Raw genomic sequence first — 21,969 nt, forward strand, 5'->3', positions numbered from 1 at the left:
TAATCTTAGTTATTGTTGTTGATCTCTTACTGTGCCTAATTTAAAAATTAAACTTTATTGCAGGTATGTGTGAACAGGAAAAAACAAAGCATATATATGGTTCGGTACCACCCACAGTTTCAAGCATCCACTGAGGTTCTTGTAATATATCCCCCAGAGATGTGGGAGGGGGGGCTATTGTATTTTGGCAAAACTGACACAGTGGCACACACAAGGCACTGGATGTGCACCTATGGAAGCCAAGGCTCAAGATACATGTGTGCTTCTCCACTGGTGCTTTCTCTAAAAAAAAATAATAAAAGTTAAACATTTTTTAAAAGGAAAAAATAACAGTAATGAATATATATAATGTTATACTTTCCCCTGTAGTTACAGAATCAAAATTGGGCAGTCTTTATATCACAACATCAAGTCCAGCATTAATATGCAACTCAGGAACTAAAATCAAGTCCTATTTCAAGGTATTTTTATTAGCTGGCGCCAGTGTTTCCAATGTCTATAAATGCTTTAGTATTCTGCAGAATTGTGCTGACTTTCTTTACGGTCTAATACATGAGACTGGTCTGAAATTGCCACTGCATTATGAAAATTCTATGAGCCACATTCTAATTGCCAAATTGGAGAATTCACATTCCTTTAGGGAATTCATGGTCAAAGTTTACTTCCAATTTTCATGAAAGGCAAAATCTTAATGACAATACACTTTCCACACGTTCCACAAGTTCAAATGTACCACACTAGTGGAACTACAAATGTACCACCTCATTTCAAAACTTTTAACTTGTCAAACACTGGCTAATTTATTTACCTCTGTAGGTATTGTTTATATGCTGAAATTAGTTCTACTGTATGTAAATCCTTGAGCACACAACTGCCACTTCTTCTAGGAAATTAGATAAAATTAAAAGGCAATGAAGAAACAGATTTTTAGTCTTAGAAATTCAACTCCCACAATTTGGGTGGGCAGTATTTTCCTAAATGTATCTTAATGCTTTAATATGGGAGTATCACTGTTTTAGAATTCTCATCACAAATTAAAATACTGATTTTTTTTTAAAGATTTTATTTATTTATTTGACAAAGAGAAATCACAAGTAGGCAGAGAGGCAGGCAGAGAGAGAGAGGAGGAAGCAGGCTCCCCGCTGAGCAGAGAGCCCGATGCGGAACTCGATCCCAGGACCCTGAGATCATGACCTGAGCCGAAGGCAGCGGCTTAACCCACTGAGCCACCCAGGCGCCCCTAAAATACTGATTTTTAATGAACTTTTATAATCCCATTCAAATTTGCCAAACACTTTTATTTTCACCTTTGAATTCCCTAAAAGACAGGTATATTAACCAAAATGATATCCATAACTCCAATCGAAATCATTTACTGTTCCACCTAGAAGAGGTGACAAGGTGAAGAGGTTTCCTATCACCTTGACACCACCTCACAGGTCATCCATAAATCTTCCCTAAATCCACAGAAGCTGGATCATTTCACTCATCCCCAGAATACCTTCAGTTTTTCTAAATACTTTTATTCACTTGTTGGGCATATGTACAGCAAAACACTTAAATTAATTTTAATTATATTGGTGCAAACTCATTATTGCCAATTCCATTTTTATCATCAGGAATGGGAACTACTGGGACGGCTTGTATTTGTTGAGGAGGAAACAAGCTCCAGTTACAGAATAACTTTTCAAACCCCAATTCTCTAATACACCGACCTAATCACAGAAGACCATGCCTTTTTCCTGACTAGCTCATCTTATTAGAAATTATGCACTGAATTATTTTCATCAACTGTAATTTAGGATTTTGAGATTAATGCTACATATTTCCAGGTTTGGACAGTAAGCCCATATCCTCATGTATGAAGAATGAATCAAAATGGTGCTGTTAATTTGTGTAAAAGGAAGGTAACTATAGACTTAACAGCCAAAATATTTCCAGAGATATCAAATAATACACTTCACTTTTTCAATCTGTATATGGCAAATGAAATGGAAAACTGAAGCCATTACTGAGGGAGTTTAAACTTTGTTTTCTTTGGTAAGTTGCATTCTGACCTAAATCTACCAGTGTTGCATTAATTTTCTACCACTCCATGAGATATAGAGACAAAGACAGGCAAAAGAAAAATTCTGATTCCAATTTCAATAATTAAAATGACCATGTGTTTTGAATCAACTAATATCAAATCTAACATTCTTCATGTGCAAACAAATATTTAAAGCAAACTATGTGTCTTTTACAAAATGACAGTATAGACACTGTACACTGTGCTGCACAAAGTGAAATAGAATATTAGAGAAGCACCTACCTTGTTAATCAAGTTGCAATGATACAACTTAGAGTCCTACTCTTCAGGCCAACATATGGATAAAAAAAAGTATCAAAACACAGCACTGACCTGACTTTAGCACATATACGATATTAGGAAACCATGCAAGTAAGTGATGCAACAACTCTTTAATAACCAAAATGTAGGTCGATTTTGCCAAAATTCTGGAAAATTCTGGTTGTCCAAAAGTACCAGACAGGTTACTAATTTTCAATCCAGACAATTTCATTTAAGCCTTTTGAATATGAATTATTCTGTGTGGTGTTAGATGAATATGTATCTCTTTTTCTTTAACAAATCAAGGGTTGTTTCAACTGCTTCACAGAATTCTATCTTAGAAATTTGGTGAAAATGCAATTTATCATCTAAATATCATAACGTATGGTATCTTTTCCCCCAAATAAGACCATTATATACAGTGCTTAGCAAAATGCCCTGCAATTAAAGCATGTTGCAGAATTTGGACCAAAAAAAAAAGACACACCATCACTGCTATCATGTACTACGTTAGAAATATTTCATTAGCATTTTATGGTAACTAATATTATCTAAAGGGTACAGGCTCAGTAGTAATTTCTGATCGTACTATTTCCATAAAGTTGTGATGAGTTTGTTATACTGAACATCTTCCCCACTCTTGGGGGGGGGGGGAATCTAAGGTTACAATTTAGGCAACTTGGTTATCTGGAAAAGCAGGAAGAAGAAAGTCCGCACCAGGACTAGGAGTGGGTGACCTTCCTCTATTCAACTAAAAATCTTCTGTGTGATGGATTTAGAGTAACTAATAATAATCAAAGGGTAGACGGAAGGTAGCCAGTCACCCACGATCTGTACTGAGATACCTTCTTAGTAAATACGGGGGGAGGGATAAAATTGGCAAGATAGCAGCTCCCTGTTAGCAAACTTCTTTAGTTGCGATCTCTTCCATCCCCTGCCGAATTTGAACTTTTATTTCCCCCTTTACATTACTTTGTACATTTATATGATTTCGTTGTTTAAAAGCAAGTGTTTCATTCATCACCTTGCTGTCCCTAACTAGCACAGTGGTGCCACACAAACTGGCTAATTCTGTACCAAGATAATGCCTACGCCCTGTATGAAATCAATGAATATGTTTTAATGAAGTTAACTCTTTGGGCACACATGACAAGATAGGAAAAGGGAAAGGTCATATCTCTCTTTAGGTCACCTAGTGGTGCTAGCCAGGTCGCATTCACAAAGTACTATGGCAACATTTTGATGAACTTTTGGTTTAGGGACCTTAAAACACAAGAGCAAGAAACCCCCGTTTGATGAAAATTGTAGTTCTTTTGTGGATGAGCCTTTTGCAGACTGAGGATATGTCACTCATGGGTCCCAGCTTCTACATTTAAACATCTTTTTGCCAATAAACATGTATTTTGAAAAGAGAATCAATAGGTGACATTATGTTGAAATATGGCTCATTAAACTATCATTTAAAATCCCCCAACATTTAATATAAGCTGCTAGAGACAAAAATGATCTAGGTATTTTTCCTCAGTTCTTTGGGAACCATGGATGCCTTGTTTTTGAAGATTTTTTGAAAATTGATGACCGACACTAGTGTCTCAAAAACCCACACAAATTACAAGCAAAAAATGGCAAGGAAAGATGTCCTTGTCTAATTTTCAAGGGAGATAATCCAATACTTTGAAAAGACTGTTAAGATTTAACTGCCAGTAACTTTGACATATAAGGATGAAATTCTGTTTAAGGAACATCAGTCCCTTTCGATAAATAAATGTATCTTTAAAAAAAAAAGCCAGGATGCATTAAAACTTGATCTAGTGAAATTTATATTCATGTAATCAATTTAAGAAACTTACATGGCTGCCTTCCACATACTTACAATTATGATTTTAAAATTAAACAGATGTTTTAAAGCATCCTATCACAGCAAAACTTAAAAAAAAGTTTTGCTGATTTTTAAGGACTAGTCATGCGAACAATGTAAATTTGATGTTAGGAAACATCTAAAACTTCACAGACTTACTGACATATGAGTCTACCTGAAGATCTTAAATTCTATGTGAAATCAGATCTTGGATGGTTATAAAAAGTAGACATCTATTTCATGTGTAGTACTTAACCTCTGAATCCGAAGTGCCATACCTGGGAGCACTTAGCAAACCTTCCGAAACGAAAAAAGAGTTACCTGCAGTGTGACAGGAAAGTTGGAAAACACACCGTGCAAAAATAGTTCAGCCAAGTACAATTCCTACTGAGTCACTACCATTGTATCTTCCTCAATTTTTCTTATCCATTCAAGAAATTTGCCCAGGCAGGAATACTTTTAAAAATCTTTTCTACTCCAAATGTGCTATTATTCTGTAATTCAATATATGGGCAATTGTCAGGAAAAGAATTTTTTTATTAAGGGAAAAACAAGCAAACAAAAAATAATTCGGCAACTCCAACATCTTTCTAGTGCTACAAAACTTGACTCCTGTCTGAAATTTTAACATTTTAGTGTTTGTGTACCAAGAACCTATCTCCTCTGTCTCATACAGAACTTGCTTAAAACAAAACAAAACAAAACAAAAACAAAATAAAACAAAACAAAAAAACTACAGTTTATCAGCAACACGAAGTAGCAGATTATAGCCCAGATTCAAATCAGTTTGAGCCTTGGTCATTTGAGACTATAAACCAAAATGGCTTAAGGCCACCTAAAGAGAGTGGGAGAAGTTCTCTATTGGTAGACGGGTTAGGATTTTAAGCTCATTTGATTCCAAATCCAAAGTAACCCCATACAAGTGACCAATCATTAAACCCATGTGATAAGGGCAGTTTTTGCCCCAGCCAAATTTTACTTATATAATTGATGCAAAGTTCCTTTTTAATTAAGATTTTATTTTTTAGCTCAGAGACAAAGAGTTAGAGTAAGTGAGCACAACCATGGTAGTGGCAGACGGAGGAGAAGCAGGCTCACTGCAGAGCAGGACCCTGGGATCATGACTTGAGCAGAAGGCAGATGCGTAACTGACTGGGCCACTCAGGTACCCTGACTGAAAATTCTTCAAGAAAGTAGCTATGTAGTTGTCTTTTCTCTTCAGAGGCAGTAAAGTAAGAATGCAGATTGGCAGCTAGACTCCAGTGTGAGACTCTATGCCTCAAAAGTGGCCCAACAGCATCTCCCATCCTCCATGCTCTTCTATAATGGGACTTTCCAGTTGCCCCATCAAGACCAAGAGGTGGAGCCCAACTTTCCTTGCCTGGAATTTGGGCTGCCAAATGGCTCCTCTGTGATTTTCCAGCTAGTTAAGACAGCGACTGGTTCTCTTAGGACCCTCATTTTGGGAAAAACCACTCATCCTGTAGTAAGTTTGACTACCCTGGGACCACCATGCTAGTAAGGCTGGTCCCAGCGGCCAGACTCCAGTCTCTCCGCCATTTCCCCCAAGGTGCCAAACCCAGTTAGAAAAAGATCCTGCAGTTGCAGATGTTCCAGTCCCCAGCCATTCAAGTCACCCTCAGCTATGTCCCCCAGACACCCTGGAGCCCCAGATAAACCATCCTCATTATGTCCTATCTAAATTCCTGACCCACAGATGTCATGAGCATAATAAAATGATGGTTGTTTTGTACCACTAACTTTTGAAGTGGTTTGTTTCCCAGCATTGGTAACTGGCACTCTCTTGGAAAAAATGTCTCTACCACCGACTGAAAACTTGGTAAACTTACAAAATGCCTGGTCTCTTCAATAACATATAGGGATAACATTAACTCCCTTGCAAGTTTACTGTGACATTGGCAATAATTGAGATGTTTGCTCTGTAATAGTACTGAGAAAAAGGGTAGCTATTAGATAGTAATTTTGTGATCATGATCTACCAAGAGCATTGTTAAATGCTTGGTAATGCAGTAGCAAAATTTAAATTTGAAACTGACAGCATACTTCATTATTCAATGAAAAGAGTTTACCTTCCAAGGGGGATGGGGGGAAGTCTTCAATTTTGCAAAAAAAAAATCACTTTGGGCTTGTTTTTCTGAATATATAATAAGGAAGGAACACAACCCTAATGTGCAGGTACTTTTATATATTTAAACTTAATGACAAAGCATTTGAAGCCATTAAATTGTATGAGGTCACGTGAATGGTAAAGTGGCCAAGTTCAGGGCAGTTTGAATCTAAAGCCTCCTGTATTCTCCACAACAGTACTCTGCTCTCCTACAGGATTACATTATAATTTAGCATAGTTCATATAGAAATCTACTGTGATATTTAGGTAATATATTCCAGGGACTTAATCTGAAGCATCTACAATCCTTTTCACTAATATATCTAGTAGTAGTGGATGTATCTTTGGTCTCATTAAGTAGTCTTACCATTAACAGAAACTTGAAAGAAATTCCTCAAATATATTCTTGACAGCAGACAAAATCTATTGCCTGAGATATGCTTTTGTTTGTTTTGGTTTTATTGAGAAATGTTTTATGAAAGGCCAGGCTTCTCACACACCCATCAAATCCCTTTGCTGACAAAGACTGATCCAAATGGTTCCCTGGAGGTTACAATCATTCTATAAATGTGAGCAAAAAAGGAATTATATCTGCCCACAAATTAAAACATCTTTTGTAAAAGTCAGTCTTGGGAGTTTGAAAGTCTTAGGAGATGGTAAAAGAAAAATCATCACGAAGATCGTGAAATAAGTCGTACTTGGTTTTTTCTCCAGTTTATTGAGAAAGTTTTGGTGCTGAGTGCTATTCTTTGTATAACTTTCCACCCACCTATGTTGTGTAGGTTAAATAAAACTGCATTTGTTCTACTTATGTTTCTTTTCAGGAAGCCAGAAGAGGGTCTAACTGTCTGACCTCCAGGCTTGCAGAACTATTTGTAAACACGTATCGGTATCAACACATTTTGGGAAAGAAGCTAAACATTTCCTGAAGTAAGTAGCGTTGTGACGTTTCCTAATGCAATTCTGTTTCCCAATGAAGGTATGGATTCAAAGTATGCACAAAGGACATACATCTGAATTCAGAATCACTAAACCTCAGATTTTCTAAGGTTTGTAGTTGTTTAGGCAGTTTGGTTTGTCTTAAACTATGACCCAAGGTGGGTTTTCTTACAATGACTGTCAAAGTGGAATGTTCTACTAGTTTTAGGAAAAGGAGCTACCTATAAAGCACTCTTAAGAGAACCTCTTGTCAACTGAAAAAAAATAATAATATTCACCTGTTATTAGCATACGGCACACACTGCCATTTCAAAACTGCCAGTGACTCATGTTACAAATGAAGCTATTTTTAGGACAGTACACGAATGATGTTAACAATATTCCTTGAAAAAGACTATTTGATCAAGTATTTCATGGAGAGAAAAGATGTATAGATATTCTGTAGATGGAAAGATGGATAAATGCACTTTTTATATCCTAAAATTACTCGTAGTAAAACGCACTCATTTGGCTATCTGCATGTCCTTGCTTTTGTGCTTGGTCAATAAATCACACGGACATCAAAAAAGGAATCTGCCTTGTATGAAATAGCTCCATATTTATAAATTTTAAAACCATCTTAGAGGTTATATAGCACATTTGATGTCAAGTTTAGGGCGTCAGCATTCTGTATCACTTGAGCAATCCTATTTGCACTAAGAATTCTTTTGCAATGGCTATGAAATCCTAACAACTATATTCTAAACAAAAGTTATCAAAACTAAATGTGACTAAGCAAAAGCCAAAAACACGACTACAATTAAAAAAAAAAACTGATTAAAGATGTATTAAGAGGCTGCCCAAGTCAGTAGTGGGGAAAACTATTCTTAGAAATTCTGTGGCCGGCAGCCATGGGAGTACTACCTATTCTAAACTTCTTAACAAGCATACTTTATTATTATTATTATTATTATTATTGTTTGTTTCCATCGCAAATGACAGTTTATTGGCCATTTTTCTCATTTGTCTTTTTAGAAAACTTCTAGCTTTAGATGAATGCCTGGACTGTCCCCCTACTCTGAACTGGGACACCAGAGAAAAGCATTACAATTGACTGACACCCGGATTACTGGTTCGTACTAGAAGTGCTGATGCAACCTTCAATACACCAGGACACAAAAGGCATGGTTCTGCTTTCGCTTAAAACCATAAAACGGGTTCTAAGCAGCAAACAACGCGTATTTGGTAACAAAATTAAAATGCAGCTTTAAAAATAATGGCTGAGGGGAAAGTTTCCGTAGGAACTGGGCCTAAGTAGGACATATTGTCGTCAGTAGAAACATTCCTGAAATTTCCCTTCTGTAAATACAAGCTCGCCTCTTCATAGCAGTTTTAATTCTAATTAAGACAAAGGTTTTTAATTAAGCCCCGAAGATCCTGGTGAAGGGCCTTCAGTAAAACTGTCCTTGGTGGCTCCTCCCGAGGTAATTCATTTCAAGAGACAATGAAGTGGATCTCTTAAAAAATCTTCAGAGAAGACATGCCCCTCCCCGCTTTCTGTTACTCCACACCGCAAACAGACTGAGAAAAGCTGCCTGCCCTCTGGAACAGGCAAGAAAAAAGGATTGCTCGTTTCAATTCAAGCTTCCCTCTTCGTTTCAAAACATTTGTGGATAGAAGCTTCAAGTTCACAGAACATTTTAAGAAAGCACATTTTGTAAAGTGGGGGAGATAGAGCAATTTTCCATATTTTGTTTCCTTTCCTCCTGCACCCCCCACCCACCGCCTTGGAGAGGAAAAATGAACTGCTACTACATAAAGAAAGTCAAGAACTTGTTCCAGTTAGCCTCAAACAAAACCATCTCTAAGCCTCCCACATCATTTGCTCACCAACTACACTTTTTCTGGGATGAAAACTATTTTAAGCAAAATAGAACTGAAGCTGATTTTCAGGAACCCAAATAGAAATAAATGCTGTGGCATGAGTTTAAGCAGAAGGGTAGGATAACGGGCTTGGGGGAAAACCCAGAAACTGTCCCTGGCTCCCATTTGTACTTCGTAGAAACCTTTTATCACTACCTTTGCATCAAGCTTGAGTCTCCCTACCTACTTCCTTGCCTGGACGGGGGGAAAAAGCAGAGATAAATGGGTATGGAGGCAATTAAGGAGAGATTAGCAAACACTGCGTACTGCTCTACAAACTCGTGTTGGCTTCTCCCCATTCCTCACATTCCTGGCCAAGAGAAAAGGATCTGGGTCTGAAAAGAAAAGAGTAGAGGCTGGTTTCTCGAACCTATCTGAAAAGTCTTTATGCAATCAGGGGACTATTATTTCAGGAGACAGGAGAAAGGGGCAAAAGATTCCCGTTGCTAAGGAGACATGCTGAAGCTGGCATTCCTACATAAATTTCCATTTCTATTGGAGAGGGGAAAGAAAAGATATTTTCTCCAAAGTTTATTTGGATCCCCTGGTTACTGAAGAAAGGCATCTTACCAATTTATTTTATCTTTGGTTGTAAACAACAAACCCTGAAAGAATTAAAAGACCTAAATGTTGACCTCCTGCTGCCAACCAGTCCCCTCCACAGTGAATTAAGCAACAAAGACAAAATCCCATCAATAGGAATTTTGAAGTAAAATCAAAGAAGCAGCCTTTTGTAAACAGAAAATCAAATTTATGGAAGAAACTTAACCAAGTGAACTAATCTTTCTTGAAACAAGAAACCAAAGACAAAAGTAAATCAGGTTTGTGTGGCATTTGTGCTATTTCAACTTTCTTGGAACTTGAAACGTCTCCAGTAAAGCTTCATAAATAGTCCCCGAGAAGACAGACTGTCACGAAGGAATTTAATCAGTTTCTTAGGGGTACGCGTGGGTAAGTGTAAAATCACGGGCAGGTCCTCTCCCTTTATTCCCCTTTCTCTGCACTGACACCAGCAGCTGAAGAATCAAGATTAGCAAGGAAAAGCGTTTACTGCAAGAAATCGGAAGTTGGCAGATTTCTGCTAACAGCATAACTGGGGCGCAGGGGAAGCCAACTGGGGGTCTAGGAGAGAATAAAGCCCCCTCCCAGGGGGTGACTACCTTCTAACCCACCCTCCACCCCACCCGTTCGCAGCTTCCAGTGGTAGCTGAATAAGCCACAACTTTACAGGCATCTGTGAGTAAGTAGCTCATGGAGAAAAGAAAGGTCTGGAGGAGAGAGGAGGTATTTGGAGAGCGAGAGAAAGAAGGGCAACTCACAACCAACGACGTGCCACCAAAAAAGGCAAGGAAATTACGCCTGTCTCTCTTCCAATTCTCCACAGCCGTCAAAAATTTAAGGAAATAAAACCCAAAGCGAAACTCCCTGGGGAAAACCGGACAAAGTGGAGTAGAGCCGGCAGAAACGTGGGCACTGAGAGGTAAACTCAGGCAAATTCCTCCTTGAGAGAGAAAGGAGAAGAGAGTGGGGAAGACCGAGCAGAGAACCCACGACGCCTCGGTGGAGTTGGGGCGGTTTTGCTCGTCTCTTTTTTAAAGAGAGTGTGGAAGGCGTTGCATTTCTAACACGGCCCCGCGGTTCTCGCCTTAAATGATATCAATTACCCCAAACAGCATACGTGTTACTCCAGAGCCCGAGGAATGGCCCCGGGAGGACGGAGAGGGCGTGGGACGTCGCATTGGCTTTGGCGACCAGGACCGGGGAGAGACGAGGGGTGGATCGCAGGGAGGCGGCTGGAGCCCACGGGTCCGCAAAGGGTCAGGATGCGGCGGGGCGCACGAGGGTAGGGGACACAGAAGGCGGGGAGAGAGGCGGTGGCCGTCCGGGCAGTGGGGCACCGGGCAGTCCGGGGTGGGAGGCAGGGGTCGCGGCGCGCCGGGCCCTCACCGCTGCTGAGCGTGGAATCGCAGTGCCAGCTGTCCAGGCTGGCGGGTTTCCGGCAGGACTCCCACAGGGACAGGTAGTACTGGTGGTCGGCCGTGACCCAGGCCGGGCTCAGCACGGCCCCCAGGTCCAGACACAGCGCCAGGAAGATGCACACCAGCCCGACCAGCTTCAGCGGGGTCAGCACCGACACGCGCACCTCCTCCATGCCGCTGCCGGCCGAAGCCATGCCCCGGGCGCCGCAGCCCCCTGCCCCGCCGGAGGCGAGGTCGCCAGGCGGGTCCGGAGAGCGGGGAGCCGGACCTCCTTCGGAGGGAAGCAGCGGAGCCGCCGCGCGCAGCGAAGGTAGGTCTGCGGGGGCTACCGGCCGAGGTGGGGGCTACCGGCCGAGGTGGGGGGCTCTCTGGCAGCCGCAGCGACACCGATCCCGCCGCGGACCTTCGCTGCCAGCCCCGCGCCGCGCTCTGCCGGCGCCCGCTCCGCCCCGGCGCGGCCAGGCTAGCTCCGCCCCGGCCCCTCCCCGGGCTGCGGGAGGCGGTGCCGAGCGGGGCGGGGCGGTGGGTCCGCACCCCGGCGGCGTCAAGCTCCGGCTCCCGGCGAGAGAGGCTAGCGCGCGCCCCGCCCCTTGCCAATAAGCGAAACGGTTCCCTCTTCTCTGACCCTCGTGTGTGTCGCGCTCGGAACGAGTTGTCTACTGCACAGTGTCCGGCACGCGCGGAACCCAGAGCGAGTCCTTCGCCCCAGACCGGCTCTGTGGGGTAGTTTCTTGCAGCAGCTTGGTCTCCGGCCCCGCCCCTGGCCTCTCCTGCTCCGGGGTCGCCTCGCTTCCCACCCCCACCCTCCTCTGTCACGTGGGTTTCCTTTTCTTAGCGAGCCTGGGTGGGTCCTTTTCTGCAAGGCGTCAGCTGTGGATTCATGGGTTTCTTGGGCTGTGGCCATTGTAGCCAAGAGCGTTACTGTCTGTGGGTCTCTCTGATGTAAACCCGCCCCCCACCCCCAGCCAGTTTCTCCTCCCGGGGGATTTGGAGAAAGGCGAAGAGTGACAAAAGGCATAGTCCTCTTTTCAAATCCAGGACGAACTCAGACCGAGGAACCCGCAGTTTTTCGCATTTCTTAACTTTCCCCCAATCCTGCCGCCGCTCTGTTCTTGAGGCTCGCCTCCTTTTGCGCCCCCTATAAAGGGCAATTGCTCAGGGAACGCAGGCGCTAAAATGAGTGCGAGAGCTCCTGCAAAATGTAAAGTAAACCTTACTTGGTTTCTCTGGGACTCTGTGTTTTGCGCGTTGACGAAAACCTTTATTCTTTCGGCTTTGCACTACGCCGACTCAGATCTGAATTCCTTCCAGGGTATTAACTTATTCTTCTACCCCGCAAGACTTAGCCCAGGGCCTGGCATAGGAAAAGTGGCTTATTTTAAAGTACTTAATCTGCACACATTTATTGAGCACCTACTGTGCGCTCCCAACTGAAGATTCAGCCCAATACGAACTAGAGCTTTTTTCTTATGGAAACTCACTCACTCTTTTGTTTGTTTGTTTGTTTTTCTATCTGTGAGGAATAAACACCCCTTGAAATTGACTTTGTGGTTCTGTAATTGACTAGTGCAGCTTGCGTCTGGCGGGTTGTCTATTGTATCTCTTTGACTACTTTCCATTTTTCCTATAAAAGAGGCAATTGTTGAATAGATCATTGTGGACGGGGATATTCCCAGATCTTTCACCATCTGGAAAATTTGGTAGAAACCCAAAATAGTGGTTCAGATCTGAAGAATGAAAGAAATGACTACTCTCTTATTGAAACACTGTCCTTGGGCTCCTGGGTGGCTCAGTGGGCACTGTGGGATTTCATACCTCTTGTTGATAACAATTTCTTTTCTTGTAACCACATCTTTCCATAGAGCTGACCACATTTTGACCGAAGCAACATTTTTTTTTAAAAGATTTTATTTATTTATTTGACAGAGAGAAATCACAAGTAGATGGAGAGGCAGGCAGAGACAGAGAGAGGGAAGCAGGCTCCCTGCTGAGCAGAGAGCCCGATGCGGGACTCGATCCCAGGACCCTGAGATCATGACCCGAGCTGAAGGCAGCGGTTTAACCCACTGAGCCACCCAGGCGCCCAGAAGCAACATTTTTAATTGAAGAAACAATCGAGTTAGTGTCAAATGACTTAAGAATAAGAATCAACCCAATGTGAAATAAAAGACCATGGTTTTCACACACTTGGAAATTAGAAAATTGACGACTCCCCCCTTACCTCTCAATTATGATATGTACTGCCCTTACAAAGGTATACCTAGAACACTCTGAGCTCCTTAACCTCTAACTTCCCATAAGCTTCTCCCAACCAGAAGGTTGATCTCCCAACCTTCGAAGGAGGAAGAAGCCTAAGTGCTTCTCTGTGAAAACAAATGGAACACGGAAAAATTGAAAATCTGGATTATTAATATGGATGACCAGGACTGTGCTATTTTTCTTTTACCTGGATTTATGTTTGTGGGTTTAAAATGTACATTTGCAAATAATATTTAAGAAAATTTCTTGACCTCAAAGTTATAAAGAACTCTTTTTTCTCCAAGTTTTATAACCTGCCTTTAATAAGTTTTACCTCCAGTCAGCCGATATTTTTCTTTATCTTTGTTTCCTCTAATTTGAATTTCTTTCCTTCACCACTTCCTAGCTCCCTAGCTGCTCTGCCCTCCTCCTGCCTCACCTCCCCACCCCTACCTCCCCTCCCCCCGCCTCTACTGCCCCCCTACCCCAGCCACACACACTTATTTTGTTTCATTTCTCTGGCTTGTTCTCAATTGCTTACTTGAGTGAATCCATCTTTCTTTATACTACCTACAAAATTTTCTCCAACATTAGTAAAATCAGCCATTTTTAACTACAAACACGGAAATTCTCCTGAAATACTCCATTCCTCTGTTAATCATTTTTAGAATTTGCACAACATAGTACAGATCTACCATCCTTAATCTTCACTTTTAAAACATGAAAAGCTTTCAAGACAAAGTATTTTGTTTTTGTTGTTCTCCTAAGTTTGTAGCAAACTCATTTGGTGGAAAAAACAATTCCAGACTGATGTGAGGCTATTTATGGTTTTGGGTTATACCCACTTAGCATGAATAATTATGCAGCCACTGAACCTGTTGGGTATTATCTAAATTTACAGTATATTCACCAGATTATCCTTTAAACACACACACACACACACACACACACACACACACACAGATTCTATTTATTTATTTATTTATTTATTTGACGGAGAGAAAGGGAGGCAGAGCAAGCACAAGCAGGCAGAGTGGAAGGCAGAGGGAAGGGGAGAAGCAGACTCCCCACTGAGCACAGAGCCTGATGTGGCACTTGATTCCAGGACCATGGGATCATAGCCTGAGCTGGAAACCGTTGCTTAACCGACTGAGCCTCCCAGGCATCCCTGCACCAGAGTATCCTTTAAAAATCTGAAAAAGTTTGAATTTCTCAACACAGCTAGCTCAAAAAGTTTTATATAAGGGATGGTGGACTTACATTTACTCTAAGGATGGAAAAAGTAGTGTGGAGGATTCCAACAATTAGTAAACATTGAATGAAAACTACAAAAAAAAACAAGTTAAGTGACTGGGAGTGGGATAGGAAGTGACAACTAAGGAGTGTGTGTGTGTGTGTGTGTGTGTATACAGGGGGAAGTAGAAATGAGGATTGAAATGAACTTATATCTGAGAAATGATATCTGCATTGAACTTTAAAGAAAGAGTTCCTAGCTCAGGAGAATTTACTTGAAATCTCTTAAAAGCAATGACTTTGTTGGCCCTGTACTATACAGTGTCATGCAAAGGCCAGAGTTCCCCTCTTTCACCTGAGCCTAGCCTGGGACACCATGGCACTCTGGTCACCCCTCTCCCTGGGCCTCGGGGGGGGGGGGGCAAAGGCTAGAGGCCCTAACTCTATATCATGCTATAAGAGTTCCATGAAAATTGGAGTCACAGAACTTCAATGTGTGACTCTGTGTGAGATGTACAGCCAGGGAAAGACAGGGAGGAGTCATTCCCTAGCCCCCGAAGTAAAAGAAAAAATGAGCCCCTTGCTTGAATCAGGCCAGAAAAGTGGGGCAGCAATGTGAGAGGGAGGTCAGAGGGAAGAGAGTGGGAAGTTCATCAGAAAAATAGAAAGTGTTATGGTGGGAGGTAGAGGGTATGAAAGAGACAGGGAGGAGGAGCACATTCCAGACTTTGAATGTGTCTTAAGAGAACAAAGAGGAGTAAATGTAGGCTCAGTCTGTCAGCAAAGGCACATCTCTGCATTTGCTTGCCATTTGAAATGTACAACTATTAATGTGCTGTTACTAAGGCTTTTTTGGCACTGGGATCACATACAGATGTGGCATAGAGGTTTAGACCTGCTTGCGCTGAGAAAGGAGGAAATAGAAAGGAGGGGAAAGTGATGAAGCAACCATTAAAAGATTAGAAACACACATCAACTGTTTTTCCAGTGTCACAGATAATAATGTTGGCAAAATATTTTAAAAATCAGAAACAAAGGGTACTTTGGTGGTTTATTCACTTTACTCTAATTCCGTTCTTGACTTCCACACCAGAAGGATTCTGATGGGAATGAAACCATGATATAATGAGACCCGCATGCTATTTATGAAAATTAATAAGGTCCAAGAGAGTTCCAGTTTATGGTGTATTCTGCATTGCATTACTGAGATTTCTTGTTGCATTGCGGCAAAGTTCTTGGCTTAGAGTTATCACAAGAATTGTTACTAATAATCGCTATTTCTGCTTTTATAAAAAACAACATTGATGAAGATAAAGAATTGCACATCCCCAAAACTTAAATTCCATCATTTTCTAATGTCTTTTCCAATTTAAAAATGTATGATACTGTTGAATCAGTTAGATTTAAGTCAATATTAACGTATTTGCTATTCACATTATGTGTTGATGTTTAGATTTCAAGTTGATTGTTGTTTCATAATGGTACCTGTGGCCATAATAATTTACTCATCCACAGATAAAGGAAATACATCTTGGAAGTGAAAACACAAGAGGCCACTGGAGTTAAAGGATGATTAGTTTTAAAATAAATGTTTGTTGTAATGAAAGAAGCATGAATCAGATGCCCAGGAGGTAGGAGTACATGAAAAATTACAATATTCCCAGTGCGACTAACTCTAAATGCCTTTTCCATCTTTTTCAAGCATCTCTTTCCTTAGCAGCAATCACTTATAGGCACAAAACTTCCTCCATTTTTATATTTTATTTGTATTTACTTTCAGTTTTATGGATAAATGAACAGGTGTAAGCACTCCAAGCACCTTATGACTGCATTTTTATACATTTTGTTTCTACAACTACAAGTTGAAGCTTTTGGTTACCCCAAAGCAAGAAGCAAGTGCATGCCTACCAACATATTCTCATTCTGGCGGAATTTCATTTGTCCTTGGCCACCACCACCAACATGGTACATCAATTCTACATCTCTCCTGGCGCGCCCCGTGCTGTAGGACTAAATTGAAAATGGAACACTGGAAGCCTCAGAAATGGTTTCCCCGAATAGTTGAATACTTGATAAGACGAGCAGGTTTAGCATATGCTTGGCAGAACTTGAAGCGAATGAGTGTTGAATTATGATTTCGGTGTTGACTTCAATGCAAGCCAAGTGAAGTTAGAGTAGAGATGGAATCATTATTATCAGGAATCGCCCTTGGAAATTACTCACCCTTTCCATGCTCTCTTTGGAACTTGTTAGCTGAGCTTCCTCTGTAACTTCAGATTTCGGGCTAAAGTCAACTTTGTGTACTTTGTGATTTTTCGTGGAGGCCTTTTACCCCTGGGCATTTGAATGAAGACAGTTGAGACTGATGGGAAAATTCTAAGAAATGCCTGCTTGGGAACCCCCCCTTCCCAAATTGGTCACAACATTGTAAGTTTCTCATCTCAAAAATAGTTTCATCCATGATGATTGCACTGTTCCATTATTTACCATGCGTTTATTTTTTGTAGTATAAACAGTCTCCAAGTTGTTGTAGCCGGGAGCTCTTCCCAAGTCTTCTGATAGAGACTATATCTAAAGACTATAAGACTATAGACTATAAGTCTTATAGACTATAAGACTATAGACTATATCTATAGTGTAAGAGAGTTCTCTTTCATTAGAAAGTGTGGAGCCCTTTTCTTTCTTGTGAACTGAAGGACTCACATTTGCAATTGGAAAAAAATGAATCCCACATTCGTAAATCTCTAGTATAGTGTTGGCTCAAAGTTAATTGCAGGTAAGGGTAAGGCTGAAATTTAAAAAAGGTTAAGTGGAAAGGGTACCTGGAGCAATTTATACTCATACTTCCAAGAAGAAGAATGCAACTAAGCTATTTCTCCCTGGAATTTCCAAAAGGTGGTCTTAAATGTCAACATTGCTAGGGGATTGAGGCTAGTGGAAAACAGATCCTCTTAGGAATTGTATTTCAGTGTGGCTCTCACCTCTAGATTTCACCTTTTAAAATTTGTCTCTGAAGTGACTGAGTAGTACTGCATGATTTGTCAGCAGTCTGTCAAAATTCAAAATGTCAGCTCATTCAGGTTCAAACAAATATAGGCGGAAATATCAGAACAATATGAGGATCATTGCTTTTTGTCATTCTCTGAGTCATTTTTTTTTCAATTTCTTTAGCCTACCTTTTTCAGCGCCCCTTCCCTACCTCCCACGCCACCCCACATACACTCTTTTAATCTTTTTGGTCTTCAGTAAGCAAAAAAGGGAATTGCTTTTGATTTAACCAGATCAAGGTTAAGACACTCACTGTAGAACCTACTGCCTATATGGATTTGGACATACCATTAACCTCAGTTCCCTCTTTTATAAAATAGGGTGATACCTATGTCATTGAGTTGTTGTAAGAATTAATGAGGTGATTTATATAATGTACACTATCTGCCATATGGTAAGCACTAATCATAATTATTATATTATTATAATCCAGATGTCGGCTAGGGCCTTCTTTTCCCTGGGAGATTTAGATAAACTTTGTTCAAATCACTAATTTTATGATCCTTTAGAGCCCCAAATCCTTTTCTCAATCCTTGCTTCTGTTCTTTTCTATATCTGATTCTGCATCCAGTAGAATGCTTAAATCTACCCCTAACCGAGCTATGTGCAAAGGCCAGCTTATTCACCAGTTACCACGAAAAATACATCAAATAGCACCACTGTATATAATTTTGAATTATTAACCTTTTGGACTACTTGAGAAGTCACCAGTAAGCAGTATTACACTACGAAGAGTAAAGCCCTCCATGTCTCACTTGCCTCACCATAGATCCACATCCAACCCTCTTCTCCCCATCTGCTCATTCAGTAGATTTCATCCCCAGTGCTCTCAATCCTTGTTACTCAAAGTGTGATCCCGACTTGCCTCCAGGGCTGGAATCACTGGGGAGTTCATTACAAATGCAGAGCCCTGACCTCTCCCGAGACCTACTGAATCAGAATGTATCGTTATCGGGATCCATAGTGATTCGTGTATCAGTCCAAGTTTGAGAAACATCAGCGACATCATCTTCTCAGGTCTCTTAGTGCTCAATTTCTACTACAAGTAGTGGTATCAAAGCAGCTGCTAAGTAAGTAAAAATTCACTACTTTATGCCCTACCCTTCAACACGTTACCTGCTGCCAAGGTGAATGGTGTTTCATTCATGGCCACTTCTCAGCAGGCTCTAACTGTCATTGAGTTTGGAGCCATTAGCAATGATTAGTCAGCATTGTGGACCTTAACTGGAATCAATGTATGCTAGACTCAGTAGTTCTAAATGGTGTCTTACTTCTGAGAGCTGTAATTCTCAGTTCAGTCCCAAGATTCTGATGATGTGTTAATTGACTGATGAAGATAAATGTTGGTCCCTCTTCAGATACACCTTAAAAAACAACTTCTAAGACCGAGGAACACTAAGAGTGACCCTTGGCTTCTTGCAAATTCACTCTGAGGCATTTATGCAGCTGCACGATATGCAAATAAATTGCTACGCACCTAGAAGTAAAAGGCAGAAGTTCAATTATCCAAGTCATCTGAAAGTACAGCACAGAACAAAGTACAAAAGGGCAGCTAATCCCCAGTGATAAAGACCATCAAATACAGAGAGTCACAGGCCTGGAAATGATACCTCTAGGTAAAGTAAGAGGATGAAGGTGCATTGTTGAGGTTTTAAACTCTGGCCACTTTGAAATTTGCTCTCTGGACTCCTTTTAAATTCCTTATCTTTAGCCAACCCAGTTATTAGATTTTAGAAACTCTTACATCGTTTTCTTAACTGACAAATCGACAAACAAAAAATGGTGTGCCAGTGAACAGTGTTGAGAGCAGAAATCGCCCGTGGAAACAAAAGTGAGGGAAAGATGGCATGTGTGAAACTTGACCCTGGGCACCTGGTGTCTAGAGAGAGTGGGTATAGGATTTTTGGCATGCTTGAGAGAACAAAAATGGCAGGCAAGTAAAATTTACTTAAGAAATTTAAAAAAGCGCAATTTTATATATATATATATATATATATATATATATATGAATAGTTGGCAGTTCAGGAGAAAAAATAGAAAATAAACAAAAGTCATTGATTACCAGATTTGCCAATTATCACCAAAAGACTGGCTAGTAACCCTCACAAGGACCGATTTTTCATAGCTGGCAGAGAATCAAGGTGATTGACACTGCCATTCTGTGTTTTGACACCATTGCCCTACTGTGAACTAAGTGAAGCTGTGATTTCTGATAACCCTGTATTATTTCTTGACAAGATATCACCAATTTTGATAAAGCAAGACAGATAAAGCAGATCAGTAGGCATATTCAGAGAAGTACACTTTTCCAATATATTCTTCTATCCAATGTCTGTTGCAAGTTTTTTCAAAATGTTTGGAATCTCTTTACCAATTTACTATCACTTTCATTTCACTTTTTGGTCATACGTTTTAATACTTTGTGTGTGCCCAGGACAGAGAGCATGTATTCTGCGTGTGTTGTGTGTGCTTTGGTGTTTCTTTTCTTTTCTCTTTCTTTCTTTCTTTCTTTTTTTTTTTTTTAACATTACTCAATTGATGTGTGCTGCTATTGTTCATGGCTTTTCTGGAGTACGTTTCTCTCTGAGAGAAACAAGCTTCCTTTTAATTTTTAATTTTTGTTTTTATTTCTTATTTGGCAGTAATTTTAATTTATTCACGTCAAAAATTGACAAAGGTTTAAATTTTCTTTTTTTCCCTTTTTTAAAAGTTAACATATAATGTAATATTTGCTTCAGGGGTACAGGTCTGTGAATCATCAGTCTTACACAATTCACAGCACTCATCATAGCACATGCCCTCCCCAATGTCCAAAACCCAGCCACCTAACAGGCTTCCTTTTAGAAGAAAAAAACAAATCTGGTTTTCATTCTTTGTTCAAGTTTCTGAGTGCAAGATTAAGTAATATAAGAAAAAATAAATATATTAAAATTGTGCTTTGGAGTCAGCAAAACTAAAATAGAAATTATTTTAAAGGGTGTGGTTTTAATTATTGATAGGCCCGCTGCAAAAGACTCTCAGCTATTCCATGCCTCATCCTTCTACTTTCATTATCCTATCCTCTTAAACTCATGGTTTCCTGATGATTTTCAATGTTTACTTCTATTCTTTAAATTCAGTGAAAGAAATAGACAGGAAAAGAGAGAAGTAAAGACAATCAAAAGACATTTCTAAAGTATTGATACATGATTTTTCCTGTTTAAAAAAATCTTACTCCTCTTCATTCCTTCTTCTGCTGTTGTCATATTTAGTCTCTCACATGATCCACATCCTGTCTTTTTTTGGGAATAAACAAGCAGTGAATCACATTGTCTGAAAAAACACACATGCACACACAGCATGCATGGCTCATACTGTATTATTTGTATGACATCCAGTCCTTGTTAATATCTTTGTCTCTCCCCAGGAAATATGTAGAACCATCTTTCCCTGAAGTATAGTCAAATTTCACTTGGATGTGAGCAATTTCACCAAACTGGAAACTCTGCATATTTGGGGATAATGTTCCTACTGCTGTTTTACTGAATATGGGGCTATTTTTGCCATTACCAAGCCAGATTCATGCCAACCAACAAGTCATCAAACCCAAATTTAGGAGACCAGCTAACTGTTTTAAAGGAACGACCAGCCAAAATATTAAAAATGAGGAGTGTCCTACAAAATCCAGACGTCCGATTATGGAATCTGTAGTACAAAATGTTCACTCTGTCCTTGATCTCTGTTCTCGCTTAGACTGCACTGTTTAAGCCAAGCATTTGAATGGCTTTGTCTCTGCTCCATTTTTCCTTCACTCTTCCAAATGTTTTTACAACCATGCCCGAGTTCCTCATCATATCTGCTAATGTTGCATGCTTAGTCTTGTAAGGTGTTTCTTGCCTTCCTATCATCCCTTCTGGGAACAATCAGAAGTGTAAGATAGTAGATTATGTGCAGAAATGAGAATAATTTTGGTAGTAATCATTAATAGTGCTTTAAACAGAAATAGATCAGAAGTGGAGAAATTAGTCCAAATTGGGTTAGAGTTGACTATACTCCAAATAGTTTATTTGACAATGACTCCATAAGAAGAAAAAGCATGAAAAAGCATTATATAGGGGGAAAAAAAGGCAAAGCCTGTTTGGAAACAGCCCAGATACGTGGATACTAAAGAATGAGGAGCTGAAAATGATTCCCACTTATGGGTAACAGGGCTGTTTGAAAAAACATGATTCAAAAGGCAATTTACTGAAAGTAGAATGGTGGTTGCCAGGGGCGAGGGGGAAAGGAAGAATAGGGAGCTATTGTTTAATAGGTTTAGAGTTTCAGTTTTACAAGA

At 40.4% G+C, this 21,969-nt stretch overlaps 1 protein-coding gene and 1 pseudogene across 1 annotated transcript in view; both read right to left on the reverse strand.

Moving 5' to 3' along the window:
* Positions 1-11,452, reverse strand: part of TMEM47 (transmembrane protein 47) — a 30,210-nt gene extending 18,758 nt beyond the window's left edge. The window contains exon 1 of the mRNA XM_032330285.1: positions 11,104-11,452. Coding sequence (XP_032186176.1) covers positions 11,104-11,329 — 226 coding nt within the window. The 5' untranslated portion in view covers positions 11,330-11,452. The remainder of the gene's footprint in view (positions 1-11,103) is intronic.
* Positions 11,453-12,163: 711 nt separating this feature from the next.
* Positions 12,164-21,969, reverse strand: part of LOC116582221 — a 72,164-nt pseudogene continuing 62,358 nt past the window's right edge.

Source organism: Mustela erminea, chromosome X (genome assembly GCF_009829155.1).
Source record: "Mustela erminea isolate mMusErm1 chromosome X, mMusErm1.Pri, whole genome shotgun sequence".
Taxonomy (NCBI): Eukaryota; Metazoa; Chordata; class Mammalia; order Carnivora; family Mustelidae; genus Mustela; species Mustela erminea.